The sequence below is a fragment of the Portunus trituberculatus genome, chromosome 17 (assembly GCF_017591435.1).
Source record: "Portunus trituberculatus isolate SZX2019 chromosome 17, ASM1759143v1, whole genome shotgun sequence".
Taxonomy (NCBI): Eukaryota; Metazoa; Arthropoda; class Malacostraca; order Decapoda; family Portunidae; genus Portunus; species Portunus trituberculatus.
Genome location: NC_059271.1, coordinates 20,972,200 through 20,992,903, shown reverse-complemented (window position 1 = coordinate 20,992,903; position 20,704 = coordinate 20,972,200). Strand labels below are relative to the sequence as shown.

At 40.0% G+C, this 20,704-nt stretch overlaps 2 protein-coding genes across 2 annotated transcripts; both read left to right on the top strand.

The window, feature by feature from the left end:
• The first annotated feature begins 1,019 nt into the window (after positions 1–1,019).
• On the top strand, positions 1,020–8,202 carry LOC123504881. The gene is made up of 5 exons (XM_045255786.1): positions 1,020–1,331; positions 1,742–1,895; positions 2,561–2,696; positions 6,389–6,496; positions 6,927–8,202. Exons 1-5 carry the CDS (start codon positions 1,020–1,022, stop codon positions 7,054–7,056), a joined length of 840 nt encoding a protein of 279 aa, XP_045111721.1. The 3' UTR covers positions 7,057–8,202.
• Positions 8,203–13,662: 5,460 nt separating this feature from the next.
• LOC123504879 lies at positions 13,663–20,307 on the top strand. The gene is made up of 5 exons (XM_045255784.1): positions 13,663–13,822; positions 14,150–14,260; positions 17,577–17,700; positions 18,177–18,284; positions 19,096–20,307. The coding sequence occupies exons 1-5, from the start codon at positions 13,663–13,665 to the stop codon at positions 19,238–19,240; spliced, it is 648 nt and encodes a 215-aa protein (XP_045111719.1). The 3' UTR covers positions 19,241–20,307.
• The last annotated feature ends 397 nt before the right edge of the window (positions 20,308–20,704 follow it).

Sequence of the window (20,704 nt, the reverse complement as noted above, 5' to 3'; positions counted from 1 at the left end):
ACACTGGACACGGGGCGCGCACACACAGAATATTTCAACACCCAAGAAGAGAGCGATAGAGGTTACCCAAATCCTCCAGTGCCATGACTTTGAGATACTATATGCTTGCAGTGTTCGAAGCTACGTAACTCTATCAGGTATTATATTACGAGTAAATTTCTACTTCATATAAGCTTTCGGCATCCAAAATTTCTCCTAAATACAACTTTCACAATGATTTAACTGTGCCGTGTAAGACCGAGTTGCTCAGACTGGGATACGATTTCGTAGGTTAGGATAAGATAGAGTAATTTGAGTTACGTTGAGATGGTTTAGGATAAGTCAGGTATAGTTCAGGTACGTTAGGTTTGTTAAATAGGACGGGATAAAATAGGGTGTGAAATATGCAAAGTAGATTAGGTTAGGTTATAGGTTGAGAGAGAGAGAGAGAGAGAGAGAGAGAGAGAGAGAGAGAGAGAGAGAGAGAGAGAGAGAGAGAGAGAGAGAGAGAGAGAGAGAGAGAGAGAGAGAGAGAGAGAGAGAGAGAGAGAGAGAGAGAGAGAGAGAGAGAGATCTGCGTATCGTGTGTGTGTGTGTGTGTGTGTGTGTGTGTGTGTGTGTGTGTGTGTGTGTGTGTGTGTGTGTGTGTGTGTGTGTGTGTGTGTGTGTGTGTGTGTGTGTGTGTGTCATGGTGTTTAACACCAGGAAAGCCTTGAGTGGTGTCGCGACATCACCCCCTCTCCGTTATGAGTGGGGTATCTTCTTAAGAGTGGTTTTCAGAAATGAGTGAATGAGAAGGAAGAGGTGGAAGAGACCCGAGCAGAAGAAAAAAAAAAGAACGAACGAGAAAAAGAGTATAGCAGGGTACAGATGGAATATCAAAATTATTAAGTAAAATGTTTTCAAGCTCCTCTGAATTAATTAGAGTATATCATTACTGTCACTACTTATACAGGATGTGACATCTTGATTCACCTTCATTAAGCTGTACCGGAACACCATACAAGAACGCTAACGTGCTGCCTTGCTGAGGTGTGGCCATGGTCGCCTGCCGGTGCCCTGTGCTGCTTGTGGCCCTCACGGTGACCATAAGCATGCTGGAGATGGGCTCACGTGGCCTGCAGCTGTATGAAGAGGAACCCCCTTCCCCACACCCTCTCTCCCAACAAATCTTGCACAGTGAGAAGCAACCCGAGCCTCACCCCAACGCTGGCACCTCTGCGGACCTCAGCCTTGTGATAGACGGTAGTTGCGGAGATCAGGCACCAAGCGACGCTCTCCACGACCCCGACCACAGGGAGGTGAAACCCGCCCACGCCTTGGATGCTGCTAGCCGCGCTGGGAGGCTGCAGGTAATATTCATAGCAAGGCTCTCGGATTTTTTTTTCTATGCAAGACACGTATCCTTTTGGGGGGGATAAAAGTATGTATTAAAGCTTTCCTAATCTTATGTCTAAAAGGAGATCAGACATTCTGTATACTTTTATATATAATATCTTGTTTCCTCCTGTAGCTTCCCACACTATCACATTTACTGGTGTGATTATGTAATATACGAGTAGATGCATTGAAACTGCAGTAATTCAACCATGAATATAATCTCACTACTATCAGTCCTTCGTTAAAAGGTGTTACTTTCTACGCAGTATATGAGTCACCCTGTTGTTCTCCGCTAACATTCTCTGGCCACACAAAATGTAGTTTTCTTGCAATAAGTTACACGTTGAGCTGTATTTTATGTCTTGTTATGTTTTCCTCACAGCGGACGGTGAATCCTTGGGAGGCGGTGCTGCCGGGGAAACTGAACCATGGGGGAAAGTCCCGGAAGAAGAGAGCAGCCCTGTACTGGCCCAGTGGCAGCGTTTTTATCGCAGAGTTCTTTTTCGTCATCCCCATCGAGGCGCCCACGGGAGTCAGTGAGTATGAAGGGATGCAGAATGTATTTCCTGTCACGTAAATATGTACAGTTGTATTTCATCCACAAGATTTCTTCCGTAATCCTCCATATGACGAATTAGGTTACGTTATGTTACGTTACATTAGACTAGGTTAGATTAGTTTAGGTTTTAACTGTTTTTGGAGATGGGTGGAAATATACATAATTATTTTCGTGGAGGAATCTTCGTTGGTGGAATTTACCGGAGTGGAATTCAAATGAAAACAATGTGGTGGAGGGCACAAACTTACTTGAGTTATATCTAATCATTCAGGAATAACGTGGCGTAATGATTTTTTTTTTTAAACTTGAATTCAATGACATTGCAACAAAATACATAACATTGCCCACTATGAAGCAATTCTTTTCCTGGAGGTGACTTGATGCGTCTGAAAAAATATACTTATCATAGTGTCATTTCTTGCGTATGTGTGTGTGTTGGGGGGAGGGAGGTAGGCTATCCGGATGCGAACAACAATAACAACAATAACAGTGACACTCAGAAGCCACCTCAGCTTATGTGACGCGCCTTTCCTTGTGTCAATACCCCACACGCCTTGTCCCCATCCTGGCTATGACATTTCTCTCTCACGAAGCGACAATGGAGTTGCGTCGTCACCATTTTTACAATCGCATCTCCCACAGGCATTCCATTCACTATAGACGTCCCCTACGAGTTTACGCTGCCCAACATTACAGCAGCGGATTTCTTTAAACGAGAGAATATAGGCCGAGATGACCGACTCAACTTGTACGGCGTGGTGGAGAGGCTCTTCCAAAGGTGAGTTATTGGTTCTTTGTCTCTCCCAAAGGTTAGTTATTAAAAACTTGTCTCTTACGACGCTTATTTACTGTATTAGATCCTTGCTTCGTCCAAAGCTTAGTTATTAGTTCCTTGCATCTAACAAAGTTTAGTTATCAGATCTTTTACTCGTACCTAAGTTAGTTACTATTTCTTTTTCTCTTACAAATGTTAGTTATCAGGTAAAAATTCTAAGAGGAGGAGAAAAATAATAGAGCTAAATATTAGTATCACCAGATTGATTCAAGTACTAAAAAGGTGAAAGTTCTGCATTGCTCTCCTTCTTGATAGGAAGGGTTGTCATATGTACTTTATTATAGATCGTAATTAGAAAACTTTTCCTTCTTTTTCCCCTCGTCTTTTCTCCTTTTTCGCTGTTTCTCTGGACATCTTTTTCTGGCCATTCAAGATTTACGTTTTTACATGATATGGCATGTTGGGTGCAGTCTTTATCCAGGTTAAGAAATACGAGAAGTCAACTCACTCAACCATCTTGTTAGGCTCATTCGAAAGGTCAAAATCTGTATGTATGTATGTATGCATGTATTTTAGTCTATATTGTATTTTTATGCATCTATAAGTGTCATATCAAGTCTACATAAGACAAGACTATATGTACAGTGGATGTGAAAAATACAGTATAAATAAAAATACACAACTATATCTCTACCAACAGAGTGAGTCTAAAAAGTCCCTCTAGGGCAGTGTTTCCCAACCTTTTCGCAGCGATTACCCAAAAATACAATTTCACAATCATCCATTACCCCAATGAACAAATACTCGTAATATAGGAAAAAAAGTAACTGTATTTCATACTTCAAAAACAGACAAAATAGAAACTATGCAACACAATAATGCAAATCTATAATACGAAAAGAAGTAATTTTAGTTCATACATAGAAAGCAGAAAAAATTAATAGAAATCTTCATTGAAATTATATGAAAATGTAAACTGATTGCCTCATCCCAAGCCAAACATCCATTACCCCAAAAATATGGGGTCATTACCCCACTGGGGTAATTTACCCCTAGGTTGGGAACCACTGCTCTAGGGTATTAGTTTCAGGCGCGTCGATGTGAGAGGTGCTTATCTATTGATGACGTCACTCATGAAATAAAATAGTCTTGAACCATACTCTGAAACACTTCTAAGCGGCATCACCATTTCTAAACGTTTATAGTAAAAGAGATAACGTATTTTAATGGTGGCTTTTTATGGTTTAGTGGCAAATTACAAGAATTTTACATTTTTAACAAGAAAAACACTTTTGAAAATCAGGCTAATCATCTCCATGGCCTTATCTGAATGAAAAGCAAAACGTTTTCTGAATACGAGAATTTATCCTGTTGAATTGTTCGTTAGTCAGTTAAACATTCGGAAAGAAGCATTTTTAACTGCTACTGTCAAAACTAGGAAGATGAAACACAATTAAAGTGAAGCAAAATTTAATATCTGAGTTTTCTTCGTTTTGGAACAAGAGGGACGTCTGCGGAATACTGTCATTATCATCACTATTATTATTATTATTATTATTATTATTATTATTATTATTATTATTATTATTATTATTATTATTATTGCTCTTATTATTATTATTAAAGGGAGTTAAAAGATACTACATGCGTGCGGTTTTATACAATACACGCACTTCACTGAGACAACGGATGGAGAACTCTTACGATGAAGTAAACAGCAGCCTCCATTGCCCTCTCCCTCCCATCCCGTCACAAGGCACCCATCATGAATTAATTATGTTTTCCCTTGCTTACATATTAATAGGCTTTTATCTTTTCATCCACATCATGTAATATCAAACCAACGTATACATTTAGGCATGTAGGACATGATGTTTTGATGAGAAACATGACCACGATGTCCTGCCACCGCCAAGATTTCTACCAACCGGTTCGTCCTCCATGCAATTTCGGGCCTAAACATTAGAACTCCAGCTGTTTTACGGAAGAGGGACTCAGGCCTTGGGCAACAAAAAGGCTGAAAAAAAAAGACCGAAAGATTGTAATATCTGTAATAATATGTATGCACTTCATAATTTCGCAGATGAACCATACATAAATGCAGCAGCAGACATGACTGACTGAAGAAATGAAGGATGGAAACAAGGTAACAAGGAATAAAGGAGGGAAAGAATGGAACGAAGAAGCATAATGGTTTTAACTTGCTCTCTTGACGTCACCAGTAGGGTTCCCGCATTGCCTTCCGGTAAATATGATTGAATGCCTTGTGAAAGAAATCCCTTTACGTATGGAAACCGTCTTTCAAATCATAAGCCTCAAGCGCGGGCGCGCACACACACACACACACACACACACACACACACACACACACGCGCGCGCGCGCGCGCTTTACTAGTCCATTACAAAGTTCCAAATACTCGTACTTGCTTGTCATAACAACTAAACACCCCCAGCCAGCCTCTCCACGTGACTGGTTTGGCGTGAGGCGACCTGCTTGAAGATTTACTGGACTAGAAATAATTACCTTTGTTAAGAAAATTAAAGGCTGCATCTTGTTCATTATGGCCGAATAATGAAGGTTACTTATTGCACGAGTGTTGAACTGCATGCGAACAAAATAGTAATGATACTGATGATGATGATGATGATGATGATGATGATGATATTAGTGAAGATAATGAGAGAGAGAGAGAGAGAGAGAGAGAGAGAGAGAGAGAGAGAGAGAGAGAGAGAGAGAGAGAGAGAGAGAGAGAGAGAGAGAGAGAGAGAGAGAGAGAGAGAGACGAAGGAGAAAGATTAAACCGAAAAGTATGTAGAGGATGCTGAGGGAGAGAGAGAGAGAGAAGGTGGTGGTGGAAGAAGTAAAAGAGGAGGATGAAGAAAAAGAAGAAAAAAAAAATAGAGTAAGATGAGGAGGAGTAAAAAAATTGTATACATTAATTATAATACCTGTGGTTTCCTAATGACGTATTGGTGCACTTATCAGTTCCGGCCAAAGTCATACAGAATAGCCAGGTAACTCCCCTTGACCTACATACATTGTGCCTTCACTGAATCATACACGGCTTGTGACTAAACTGCTTCGCTCGACACTGTTCCTCTTCGTGTTACTTTTCCTACTAACCCGTTCAAAACTGGGACACATTTTTACCTTGAGATCTATGTGTGATTAGACCACTTTATTGACATTAGTAAAGATCTATGGAGGACAGGAGAGTCTTCATAATTCTAATACTCCCCTTAAGTTTCTGCATAAACTCATCAAACAGTAAGCAGAATGTATATGGAAACGCCTCATGGTACTGAAGAGATAAAAAAAAAAAAGGTTCACCTCATTTACCTTTGTCTCCATTTTTCCTCTTTTTCTTTTCCTTTGTTTTCGTTTTTTCAGTGCTTTATTTTTCGTCATTATCCCTCAAATTATGCACCTCCAAGATCAATCTTTTGGTGTTATTCGTCAAAGATGATTACGAACGTCAATTCTTCTTTTTTTTTTTTTTTTTTACATATTCTATTATCTATTTCCATCTATCTGCAATCCATACGTTATTTTCCATTGCCCTTTCTTTTTTTTTCCCTGGTGGTTCTCATCCGAGCTTTATTTTTTGCTCTCTGGCAGTCAATGTAGATAATTTTATTCCCACGCTGCCTCACGTCACACTCGAGATACTCCGTGAAGGTGTTGATGTCCTCAGGTTCGGGCTGGACGGGCGGGCGTGTGTGCTGCGAGCGGTGTGCGAAAGAGCGAGCAGCAGTCTGGAGGGCGCCGGCATGATGGGAGAAGTCATTACTACCATTCTCACGTAAGATTCCTTGTGCCTACCTGATGCAGAGGAGAATTTTGGTTTGTTTATGTTGTACATGTGGTGGTAACAGTATTTCTGTCTCTGTTTCTGTCTCTGTCTCTCTCTCTCTCTCTCTCTCTCTCTCTCTCTCTCTCTCTCTCTCTCTCTCTTGGGGACATATGAAACTTTTCCCAGTTTTATTGCAATTACTTTGAACAATGCTTATGGATGTCACCGGGATTTTTAAGGTTGTTTTCTTGACTCCAATGATAGTTTGGCAGGGACTCTATAATGATCCAATATAATCCTTTAATTTTCGATAACTTAGTGACTTTTGAAAAAAGCCCTAATTGAAATTCAAAATATCTAATGTTTTAGCTTCTCCTTTTCTTACATCTAGCAAATGATTTGATTCTCTTGACCCTTTCATGTTGCTTTCCTCACCCAGGGCGTCTCTATCAATCGCCTCTGAGGGCATGTACGAGTACCTGGTGGCAGAGCACAACGGGAGGACACGAGGTGATTGTTGGGCGCTGTATCCGTCTTGCCCCATCTCCCTCTTCAACTGGCTCGAGTGAACGCTGCCCCACAAGTCATAGTTTCTTGGTTTTCACATGGACAAGAAACTATGCCTTGTGGGGTGCTCATGCAATTATCTCAGGCCATAGATAAACTTGTTATTCGATTTTATATTTGTGATCAGTTCTTTCTTTTAGGATTAGTATTTAGAAAGGAATTATCTTTAGTCTTGAGGATAAGGGCAGTTACTTGCATTTGATGTAATGTTCTTTTACCTTCCGTCCCTTGATATGTAGAAATATGTGTAATGGTTAATGTGAGAGGAAAATGACTGTTCTAATATAATCAAAAACGACTTGTAGTGTCTTCAACTCTCAAACGATGATTAGATTAGTAAATTGCAGATTACTTGATATATATACTTTTATCTATATATTTATGTGTGACAATTAGGAACATTTCTGTAATGTTTGATATTTTACTGTTATCCTTTCATTTTTATCAGTCTAAAGTTTCATCTCATTTGAGTAAATCATGTGATCTTGCACTCATAATCTTTCAATCACTTCACTGCCTACCACTGTCCCTATGTCACCAAGCAGACTTGTCACCTCTACTATGTTGCATTTCATTCCTCTATTTTTAATTACCACCACACTCACGCCTACTTTTATTACTTTCATCATTCATTCTTCGCACTATATAAGTGAATACTGAGCATTAAGGGGCTGATATCAACGTATATACTAAAAATATATCAAACTGCTTATAATCTTTATTAAAAGTCAAATATGCTTCTGTGGTCCTATCCGTTGGGTTTTGCACTTTCTTTTTATTTTAAATCCTATGATATTTCAAAAACTTTTTAGTCTCAGGATATTAAAGATGTTAATGAGCAAATCAGAAGACTTGAAAATGAAAGCGAGCGCAAAGTCGAAAAAGTCTGCAGTTTAACTTGCTTCTGACCACGACTGTACTTCAGCTTGCGCAGATGTGACTGAATGGATTTTGCAGTGATTATTTTTGTATAATCCATCACCGCAACACGTGGAGCAGCCTTTTTATTTTTTTTTATTTTAAGCTTAAGCAATGATATATCCTTCATACTTCTCACGTACATTGTTTGTCTTGTACTGCAAATAAGTATATAACAAATTGTCAGTCTGTTAGGTTGGCTAAAGTTTTCAGTAAACTAATTCTACTACTCGGGAGCACGTGCCAGTAATTATACTGTAGGTATGAGTATTGATATTCGTATCCTATTGTATATCAAGAATTAAAACCTATTTGGTAAGCAAGCATGCCTTAATGAAACATCCCTATTATTAGTTTAGAGGAGTGCCTCGAGCTTTACAAAAGTCTAACCTGACTTCACTCAACTTAATCTAAAAAAAAGAAATTAATGAAGCAAACCGCTTACTGGTTTATTGTAATGCCTCGAGCTTCGCAAAAAACTCTTTCCATGAATAAGATTTAGCTACTCACTGCATCAAAACAACGGGATCATATGGCGGCCTCATAGTTCTCGATATTCTTTTTAGACAATTCTCTTTTGGGATTGGCATCTTCAGTGTGCTTTTTGTCTTGTATATTTTTTTTACCAGAATTCCTTTGACATAGAAGGCAATCTAGCAAGACAATAATAGCTTGGCTTCTAGAGTCGAGGTCACTACTTGTTCAGTAACCATCTGCACCCACTTCAACTGTGCCTTGTATTCTTCCTCAGGCTGAAGCCAAGTAGTATCTGTTAAAAATCTATCGATAACAAGTGTTGGAAGGAGACAATCAGCATATAAGACAATGATGAAATGAGGGAAAAAGAGCAGCGCAACGGAAGTGACTGCAAAGGAATACTCGATTTCTGACCATAACTTTATCCTCCCAGAATGATGAGTACAGTACATAGCGGGGTAAAGCAGTGAGGCCAGACGTCATAACCTGGTAATGAATGGTAGTGTGTTTACTGGAGCAAGAATGGATGTTGACCAGAGAGAGAGAGAGAGAGAGAGAGAGAGAGAGAGAGAGAGAGAGAGAGAGAGAGAGAGAGAGAGAGAGAGAGAGAGAGAGAGAGACGCTATATAATCTTTTTTTTTTATACCAGGCTCCACGCATCTCAAAGAATTTCTTCTCCCTGTGATGCTCTCCCGAAAATGACGGTCAGCTGTCTCTTGATTACAAGAAATTACAGATAGGTAACATAATATTATATCGTCCCCCAGCAAAAAAAAAAAAAAAAAAAAAAAAAAAAAAAAAAAAGAGATAACCAGCCCCCTGTTATCATCCTGTTGGTGCGTGCAGATACTGTAGTGGTCATTACGATTGACGGGAGGGAAAATCACTAGCCTTCCCTTTCCTTCCCTTCCTCCCGGGCCAGTACACAGGAAGGCGGCAACGTAAGTCATCAATCACCCACGTACTACACTTCCTGCATTCCTGAGCTATATATGTTCACGGCTTGTCCCTGCACATTCTGTATTTACAAGCAGTTGCATCTGTTACTCCGTCTTCCGATTTCTCTATTTCTCTTCCTTGTTTTCTTCTTCATATGTCATTTTCCTTCTTGTTCTCTCTTTTTATTTGGTTATTCTTCTTTTCTTGCTCTCTATATGTGATGCAGGCTTCCCAGAATTATATCACGAGTACTGGGTGAAGAAATTTTGAGTCTCTTTAAAGATTTCAAGACACTTCTCCTCTAACTATGGATAATCTATTTAGGTGATTTCTTATGGGACTGGCACTTCAGTGGACTTTTAATTTAAACTTCCTTATTGTTGTCCTAGGCCAACACCACTCTTGAATAGAAAAAATGTTATAGGAAAATTCAATGAAGTGATGTTTGTGTTTTGATCCACTAGCGAAGCATGATCAGAAAAGCGTATGTGGTTTTATCTAATGCCAAAACTTGATTGTTATATCCCCTCATCCCCCTGTCTCTCTCTCTCTCTCTCTCTCTCTCTCTCTCTCTCTCTCTCTCCCTGGCTCGCTCGCTCCCTAGCTCTCCTTATCTCCTTATGGGTAGCTGTAGTGGATTATTGACATTAGTGGACGGTGGTAGTTTACGGTGCTATAAGTAGGTCACATTCAGAGAGGTAAAATAAGCGTGAATGAAGAAAATGACGAGGAAAGGAAGAGAGAAAAAAAATGTTTAGCTGTGGTGTATGTAAGAGCCGAGAATATATCAGTCTTTCAACTTTATTTCTTGTTGGTATATTAAAGTTTAATTCCAACCATGCATTATACATTCATATAGACCGCCCTTCCGTCCCTCCTTCCCTGAGCTTACGTAATTCTCATTCATTCATTTTACCTTTATGAAATCCTAAACGTGAGGAGACTGAGTTGTTGCTGGTGCTGAGTCAACAGGAAGCTTTTAAAGGAGAAGTAGGGGAATCTATAAACAAGAATGATAGGTGAATGAAGTATAATGTCTTATATACAGAAACTGCCACGTGTAAGTCCATTAGTTTCTTGCAGCTTTCCTTATTTTCTAATGTTCGTATGTTCTTGTGAGTGTCGTCTATGGAATGGCATCAAAAGAGACGGTCCCACTGGACATTACATCATATGAGCTATATTAGACGGTCCTCTTGCTTTCTTATAGATGGAAACGCTACTTGAAAGGAACGGAAACAGGAAAACTCTGCGAAAATATGTCAGAAAGCATACAGTTTTCTTTGCTGACTAAATTATTTTACGAAGTTTCGTGGCTTTTCTCTCATAATTGTGCTTGGTAAAATTTTCAATTCAGAAGACTCTGGCTTCATACAATTCTGAGGTGGAATAAATTATTTTGACAAGTTACAGAAGGCAACCTGGTTTCTAGGATTAATACTTTAGCTAAACTTGGAACATATACGTGCATAGCTAGACACTTTCGTCATCAGTGTGTCCTTAAACATTTACTCCTAAACAATGTATTTCATAAACAGACACTTTTTTTAGTTAGTTGCTTTGTACTATATTCTCTTCAGTAATTATGAAACCTAAAAAAAAATATTATTCTCATAGTCTTTTATCTGACTCTATGCAAACATATTTATACAGTGGACAAAATTTTACCAAAGAACGACCATAGCATTGAAAGGGCTTCCATACATATCCAGGCCACTAAATGGAAGAGAAATCAAGCCAATTTTCATGACATTGTATGGAGACGTCAGCCGTATTTCTGACGTTTGGAGGTAGCTTGAGGGTTAGAGTCACAGGTGGTCAGTGAAGTGTCAGGCCTTGGGATGCAAGGTTGATTAAATCCTGTAACGACTGTGACAGCGTGACGGCGACAGGGAAGGCGGAGGTGGCGCGTGCAGGCCCAGTAGGATGTGTGTGTGTGTGTGTGTGTGTGTGTGCGGACGGGCGAGGTAGGCAATGGGAATGTTGGAACCCTCACGGACACGCGAGATCCTGCAGCTCCACAAACACAAGATTAATAGTTCAACTTGAAGAACAGTATCAGACACAAGCTATTAACCGTTTCAGAATTTGAGATAGTCAATTTAGTCAGAAGATTAGTTATCAGTGGTAGTTGTAGTGGTGGTGTTAATATGTACAGTAGTAGTAGTAGTAGTAGTAGTAGTAGTAGTAGTAGTAGTAGTAGTAGTAGTAGTAGTAGTAGTAGTAGTAGTAGTAGTAGTAGTAGTAGTAGTAGTAGTAGTAGTAGTAGTAGTAGTAGTAGTAGTAGTAGTAGTAGTAGTAGTAGTAGTAATTTGATGAGTAAGCAAACATGAGTTTCTAAAGCTTTCATCAGAACAAACGTCATCTTCAACTTAATACAATCTCATAATGGTGTCCAGAACAGAATAAAACAGACACCATAATATTGAAAAATGTTAAACTCTCGATCGAGGCTGGAGTCCTCACGAACCTTCAAGAGAGGATGGAGGCATCACGTTAATCATGTAACTTGAAGAATCTCATCAAACACAAACCCCAGTAATCCTAAATAAATTGAACTTTCTTCGTGGGAATCGAAACTCCATGTCAGATGGATTCGACGCCAGATGAATATGATAAGTGGCGATCGAGGAGCGAAATGCAACGATTCCTTTCCATGTCTTATAATAGTAATCGTTTAAAGTATACGTTTTCCTCTTCCCTTTACTTGTTGACCCTCTTGCGCATCTCACTTTCTTGAGCAAATAGGACGCCCTTTAGGTGTCTGCGCCGCTCCAGACTTCCGCACTCTTGAGACTCCCCCAAGAATAAAGTTGTACGGCTCACGAACTCACGAACTCTTCCGCCATTGCGTCACGTCTACCTCTACATTTTGTCTGGGACCTTCTCTCTCTCTTCTTTCTCTCTCACCGGAAGTACAATGACCGGTGGCCCTCAAAACCACTTATTCTTCTGTTTATTTGATTTCTGTATTAACGAGAGAGAGAGAGAGAGAGAGAGAGAAATGAAACAGTAACAGACAGAAGCAAAACTGACAGATACAACAAATAGATAAGTCAAGTTGACAGGACAGCAGATCGACAGATAGATAGACAGAAATGGAGAGACAGACAGGCAGACAGACGGATCTAATAACAATAATAATCTAAAATCACTCATGGATAAAATCTAGGACCAATGAAGAAAAAAATGTAAGACAAGACTCTGGCAATATCTTGACAACGTAATAGGGAGAGAAAGAAAGAAGAAAAAAAAAAGGAAAGAAAATATGCCTCAGAACGCATACTATTATTACGATATTGAGTCCGTGGAGGGTATCACAATAGTCCACAAAACTCCACATCTTGACCGATCCGAGCCAGCAGGTGTGGGTGGAGCGAGGAGTGGTGATGGGCGGAGTTCACCTGGCGGGGCGGGTCGGTGAGGGAGAGACAGCCTCTATATAACTCAGTAACTTGATACGAAGGCAATTTCCTTGTGGTGTTGTGTGGCAGTGAATCTCTGCGTGTCTACAAAGTAGGTGTGTGGTGCGTGATGTGCGGTGTACAGTGTGTGGCGAGAAAGGAAGATAGAGTAGTATCTTTCTTAGCGTATTGTGTGGGATGTCATGTGCTGCCAAAGAGTTTTCTTGTTATAAGTGTTTGTGTCCCTGTGTTTCATATGGACGCGTGTCTGTTTACTGCACTGCATGTGTGGGCGCCGCTGCCACTGTCCCGCACCAAGGCACTGCATGGAGTCGTTGAGACCATCTTAGGATGGCTGGAGTGTCACCAGACCGTGAAAATGTTATCTGCACGACTTACACGAAGTGAAATGCATGGAAATTAACTGAATGGCAGAAATTCTGACACCCTGACAACGAGAGCACTATTCGCAGTGTGCCGCAAAATGCATGATTTAAAATGTACATATTCGTATTAATGTCTTGATTTAGTTAAAAAAAAAATATAAAGAGAATATCCTGCATGATGCTTAAAATAATAATAATATAAGCACACGCCGCATGACCTCATTTATTATAATACTTCATGAACTTTTTAGTAACAGAAGCCCTGAGTGGCAACCTTGACAATGCGACATGATGCTAAATGCGCACACTCCAATGCATGATCTAGTCAATTTCATGAAGAAGATTGTTTCATCTCTTATGCAAATCATGAATATAGTAGGTACATTATCAATATTAATAGTTATACAGTCATCCAGTCTTTAATGTCGTAAATCCCAAGGCTTTCAATTACATATTCATCTTTACCCGCTGTCCCTCTGTCAGCATGGTGAGGTTGGACAAACATGCAGTGGCCATGCCGCTGGTGGTGCTAGTGGTGCTGGCGGCGGTGGCGGCAGAGTTAACAGAAACCTGGTTCGAGTACAGAGCCCGTACCCGGAAGGAACTCAAAAACAGGGCCAAGACTTCACTTGACACACATAAAGGTAAGCAGATATGTTGGCAGGCATGGCCAAGAAAGCACTGGCTATGCATATCCATTTCCCATAGCTGTGCCTCGTAATGACATTATGACGCTAATTACTTCGCTTCAGTAACCCTAAACGACCCGACCATGATATAACTATGGCAACTAAAAACTTGACTACGCCCTTTGATGCCAGTTGTATCTTAAAAATTTACACCATAAACTTGCAACAGACGACTATATTTATTAAGCTTATGAAGAAAGAAGTCACTACAGTCTGAGAGTTAAGTCAGAAGGGATTATGTACTCCTGTTTTGTCTCATTTTTCCTCCTCTCCCGATCACAGAGCTGGGGGAGCTACACGCCCGTCAGAAACGCTCAATTGCCTTCCCGACGGGCTCAACCTTCACCATCACACCTGTCCTGTGCATTCCTGTTCTCTCCGTCGGAGACCTCAGTGAGTAGCGCCTTGAGGGAGGTTGAGGGGAAAGATGATGAGGACTGTAATGAAGATGCGTTGCTTTTATTTAGCTGGTGTGTGGATATTCTTTAGTGCATAATGAACAGAACTTTCCCTATATCGATCTGTGGTTCTTTCCAAGTCTAAGATGTTAAAGTTTATACGATGCGCACTAGGCTAGTCACTCAACACGTGGCGACGCTCAGCACCCACAAATTCAGAGAACGGAACCATGTGACCGCAGCTATTCCCAGACCCATAGTCACGGCACAAATGAATATTGAAAGTGTCTTCATGAAGGCAGAAGTAATCTTTTTACGGAAAAGGAAATGGATGTTATTATTTTTCTAGTGTGCAACATAAACATGGAGACTGCTAAGATAATAAGAAAGAAACCGGTGAAAGTCTGCGCTCTTTCACCATATACTGAAATCAAATTACAACAAAACTGCTTTAGTAAAATGAATAAAGTCAATATGTTCTGAATTCATAGTATGACAATAACAATGATAATGGTAATAATAAAAATAACAATAATAATCGTAGGAATAAAAATAACAGTAATAATTGTAATAATAATAACAATAGTAATAATAATAATAATAATAATAATAATAATAATAATAATAATAATAATAATAATAATAATAATAATAATAATAATAATAATAATAATAATAATAATATTGTTAAATAATAATAATGACATTAATAATGTTGAATAATAATATTATAATAATAATAATAATAATAATAATAATAATAATAATAATAATAATAATAATAATAATGATAATAATAATAATAATAATAATAATAATAATAATAATAATAATAACAACAACAACAACAACAATGACAATAAACAATAATAATGATGTGTGTGTGTGTGTGTGTGTGTGTGTGTGTGTGTGTGTGTGTGTGTGTGTGTGTGTGTGTGTGTGTGTGTGTGTGTGTGTGTGTGTGTGTGTGTGTTAAGGAAGCAATTGCGTGTGGCATATATGAGAATGTACTACATACACATATAAATGCAACGAAGCAAAAAACAAAAAGCAGTCCAATAGACACTACTTTCCACTACGTGGCGACCACCGCTGTACTTGTCTGCACCACAAAACTCATATCATTAACAAAGAAGGGTCACAACACATGCAGCAGCGCGGCGATAATGTTCCTCAGGCTGGTGACCAGGCTCTCGCCTCCTGCTTGGGCCTCCTCCCAGCACCGTAATTAGCTTGCAGGTCAGCGCCCTGCTCTCCCCGTGACACACTTTGCCGGATATTGACAAATGGGACTGAGATTTAAGGGAAGAAGAGGCGTGACCTTACGGGTGTTTTGGTGCGGGCGGCGGAACAAGCAGCACTGGAGCGTGGGTGGAGACGCCTCCTTCTTGTCCACATGGGGAGTGGTGCTGGGCGGTGCAGTGAATGCCACACCCGCAGGAGATATATATACCAATAATTACATTTGATTCCATATACTTTGGTCGTCTCTTTTCAGTTGTTAGAGGAAGCAGACAATAGCAATGACAATGACAACACTAAATAAAGGACACCCGGAGGATTATAAAGACTTCTATGATATAAAGTATTTACGTTATAGTACATGATTATATGCATTTGTATTATAGTTTTATATAATTTGATTGCTGGTTTGTTTGACCAAATATTAAGACTTCATTGCTCTGAAACCGAATTTAAGAAAAGAAGACATTAGATGCAAAATGTTCGATAACTTAAACTGTTAAATATCAAGAAATTCCGTCTCGATCAACGGTTATCAGGTGAGAACTGTAATTTAAGAGGCAGGGTTCGTCTGGTGTGAAAGCTTCAAAATAATGTGTTTTCTGCGAGCAATGCCAGAACCTAACAGTCTGATATTTGCTACGCTATATTACAGCCGGCAGTGCATACAGTGCCTTGTGCCATTTTCAAAGGTCCGTCACTGAACAATGTGTCACGTAAACCTGCAAGTTAAAGATATGAGACATACGACTTAAAATAAAGCTCAAAACTGCCTATGTTAATGAGTATCAGACAATGCGAGAATAACTTTATCTTATCTCACAGTTGTGCGTTGTGATGTAACAATAATAGGCAGACACAAGAAGAGATAAACTTAGCAGCGTTATGTCACGAGATGAAGTAAGCACCCCCCTTTGCTCCTTCCCATCCTCGTGTGTACTCAGAAACAGAATTTTGAGAACTTGCATAAGGAAATAAATAACGCGTTCCAGAATTAGATAGCAGCAATATATCACGCTGCACTATAGATGTCAGGCGTAATAGAATAACTCAGCATGGTTATCAGAGGCACCGTACAGGCGTGAGGAAGAACCAGTGCACCGTTGGGGTCGGGAAGGCGCGACGCAGCCACGCAGGGCCAACAGTCACAGGGCCTCGAGCAGGTAACGCGTCTCTTTCACACACTCTTTTACACGAAGGAGGTGGCGGCGTGTACATCTGCTGGTGATGTCGATAGTGGTGATTCTTTTTTTTTACAATACCTTTTTCTTACACGTTAAGTCTTTCCTCCTTCTCCATTTTCTTCTTAGATTATGCCCCGTTTCTACACAAACTAGCTGTTTGTGATGAGCCTTCGCCAAGTAATTACATAATGTTTATTTCTACCTAGTATCTTCTTTTCTGTCTTGCATCCTTCCTCACACAGTCCATTCACTTCTTTTTCGGTCCTCCTCTCTCCCTTTTCTCATGTAAGTAATTCCATGTCCCTTGGCTTCTTTCCAACGTAATCCTGTCTTCCTCTTGTGTGTTATGAGAATGACAAAACCCACCCACAAAAATACTCATAGAAAACAAAAGATTCTATAATGATGAAGTGAATGCTTAATACTCGTATTGCTTCTCTCAGGTGTTGCTCATTGTTAAGATTTATGACAGCAATCTTATCGACTGAGATCAATAGTTACATAACTTAATTCTCCACTCCAGCAATTCCCGATATGGTATAGTGAGAGAAGTCTTCCATAAGAGATGCATGTTACCGTATCATGCTGTCGCCTCCCACTGTGTTAACATTAGTCATCCTACAGTCTCTCTCTCTCTCTCTCTCTCTCTCTCTCTCTCTCTCTCTCTCTCTCTCTCACACACACACACACACACACACACACACACACACATGTCATCTCCTTCAGTCTCGTCTTCCACACTCCCACACTTAAACCGTTCCAATCTTCTCCCCTCATTTACGCCACTAATCCCTGTAATCTCATACCTTCGCCATCACCCATACTCACCCAACCATCCACACGACCGCTTTCCTTACACTGAGTCTTTCCCTTTCTTCCCTTCAGGTGGTTTTCTCGATATTGAGCTTCCCTTTACGATCAAACTCCCTAATGCTACGCAGATTTCCTACGGCCGTATGGATGACGACAGGATAGGTATCTACTCAGTTATCATCAATACGCTAAACAGGTGAGTGTGTGAATCAGGTGTGGTGTTACCTGTGCTTAAATGTGTGAGGTAATAGTCGTAACCAGTGAGTGTAGGAAGGATCTGAATGTTTATTTGTTTTGTTGTCTCGTTATTTTTTGTGAGGTTTTCGTAATTAGTGTTGGAAGTGATGATTGTGATTAGATATTTACCATTATATTCACCATTATCAGTCTTTGCGTATCATATTTCCGCTGCATGATTATAACCCTTCCCTAACCTACTTTATGCCTCTTTGTTGACTCCCCATCTATTCTAGCAAACAAACTCATCTTTATATGTGTTTTTTCGGCTCTGCCTTCTTTTACCACTCTTATTGTTCATTAAAGAAATTTGCTTCACTCACTGTTTCAGATGTGCTGAAGTCACTATTATTTATCCCTATGATGCTCAATAGAATTACCTTAATATTACTGTAATTTCCTCATTTCTTTGACCGCGTGTGGTTGGTGGCCCAGGTTCGGCGTGGACGGAAAGGCGTGTCTGCTGCGAGCCGTGTGTGAGGTAGCCGAGTCTCCTCTGAGGGACGATGGCCTCTTGGGGGAAGTGCTCAACATCATCCTTACGTAAGTCATTCGTTTTATTTCCATTTTTCTTTGAACTCTTTCACTACAATATGGCACAATCACAAGACTAAGACGATGAATAGAACCTTTTAGAACATCTACAAGAAAGAAAAGGCCACGAAAAGAGCAGATTATCCAATGTTTAGCCAGTATAATGCTCAGAGGTGGCTATGTAATTAATAAAAAATGCCTCAGACTGGTTTATGAATAAGAAAACATACAGAACAGCACTAAGAGTCTAGGAATTCAGATGACACAAAATTAGTGAAAAAAAGAAAATTCATAAGACAAAATAGAGAACTGCAAACTCATTAAATGGAAAAGGCAATTCAAGTACACTTCACACAGTTTACTGTATTACACATCCAAGTTTTCATGATGTTCAGCGACGCTCGCATTGCAATTTTCAATATCGTGGTTTCCGTCAGATTGCACTACACTTCTGCTTTCTGGTACCACGTAGTTAGGATCATCGGTAAGTTAATAATTTACTCCAGTGACATTAACCATCCCCTTTCTCTCCCTGCAAAATTGCCATCACTTTTTGTGTTTGCCATCAGAATCATCCAAGACATTTCCTTCCTGTCGTGCAACAGTAACCAGGACCACACAGGCAGCATTTCATGCCCATGACAAAGTATTCTATCTTGCTACTCTCAAGGAAAAAGTCTCCATTACCTCATATTATCTCAATCATAAGAATTACTTCCACCAACGTCATGGCGATGGATCTCGTGGGTGCAGCGGCTGACATGTTACTCATTTGCATTGCTTGATGAGTGACTGAAGTGCTTGTTTCTTTCTCTCCCAGAGCCTCGTACGGAGCTTCCTCGAGTCATCTCTACGACTACATCAACGCGGAGCACTACGGAAGGGCGTACGGGGACTGCTGGTCGGCCTACCCTCAGTGCCCCATGTCGCTATTCAAGCTGTTCTACGATCACAACGAGTTATAACCCACCGCTGAAGACTAACTCGCTACTTAAACAAATGTTTCACCACACCAGCCACTACCTCCCTATGCCATCCTGGTGTTTACTATTTATTTGTGATACCGATATGTTATTCTTGAACTGGGCAGGCCACCTCATGTCTTAATTTTATGTATTTGGTGTAGGATAAATGGCTTTAGATTTCATGCAATACGTTTCACCTATATATTGACATAAAAGACGCTATCGTGTTGAAACCATTTCCTGTTGTCATAAGGACGTTTTTCTTTTGTGCTGTAGTTTCTTCACACAATCAGTTTTGTGATTCACACACTTGCACAGACGAGGGAGACGGAAACAGCGTAATCAGAATGTCTTGTCGCTACTACCTCGCCTCGGTGAGTGCAATTTAAATTCAGAGGCAGGAAAGACACTCGCTCGTCCCCTGGCCCGCCTCCCGTCTCTACTGGAATTGATGTTCGTCTAAGCGGTAGTTGGTACATTTACTTAACAAAGGCCACATAAGTAGTCTCCTCTCATCTGAAAATAAGTATATCACTCATACTTTGCTTTAAATAACTTTTTTTCACATGAACAGGCCTTACAGCGACAGACGACTCATGATAATACACGAGAACACACAACTTTTCTCGTGAAGCAGATAGAAGCACAGGTAGATCCTATTTCGAAAGATATACAAATAAGTAAAATTAATCTGGTTCATGATCTGCTCCTTGAGTATTCAGTAACGACCCGAGATTAGCGATGTGACTCATGACAGTGACAGACACCGAGACAGCTTTCCCGTTGTTCATGTTTTGTTGTAATTTCCTTGTTTGTACCTCGCAAGGCAGCCCAGTACCCTACGGTTGGGCCCCTCCGTGGACCGAAGGCCAGTAGTGCACACCAATACCAATGATATGTAGTTGCAAATCAGTGTTCCCAGACGATTAGTGAATACTGTATATAGCTACCTCTTTAGGTTTTATATGGCCAGATAGATATATAGATAGAGATAGATATAAAGATAGGTAGACGGAGACGGAGACATGAAGACAGAGAGACAGACAAACAGACGGACAGACAGACAGATAGACAGATAGATGGATGATTGGATAGGATACAGGTAGATATAGATAGATAGATAGATAGACAGACAGACAGACAGATAGATAGATAGATAGATAAATAAATAAATAGACAGACAGACAGACAGACAGACAGACAGATAGATAGATAGATAGATAGATAGATAAATAGATAGAAAGATAGATAGATGAAAATAAATGGATAGTTAGATTAGTAGATAGAACGATAAATAAACAAAGACAAACGGACAGACAGACAGACAGACAGACAAGCAGACAGACAGACAGACAGAGAGAACAGAGAGACAGACGGAAAGACAGACAGACAGACAGATAGAGAGAAACAGATAGATAGAAGGATATATAGATAGACAAAGAAACAGACAAAGACAGACACACA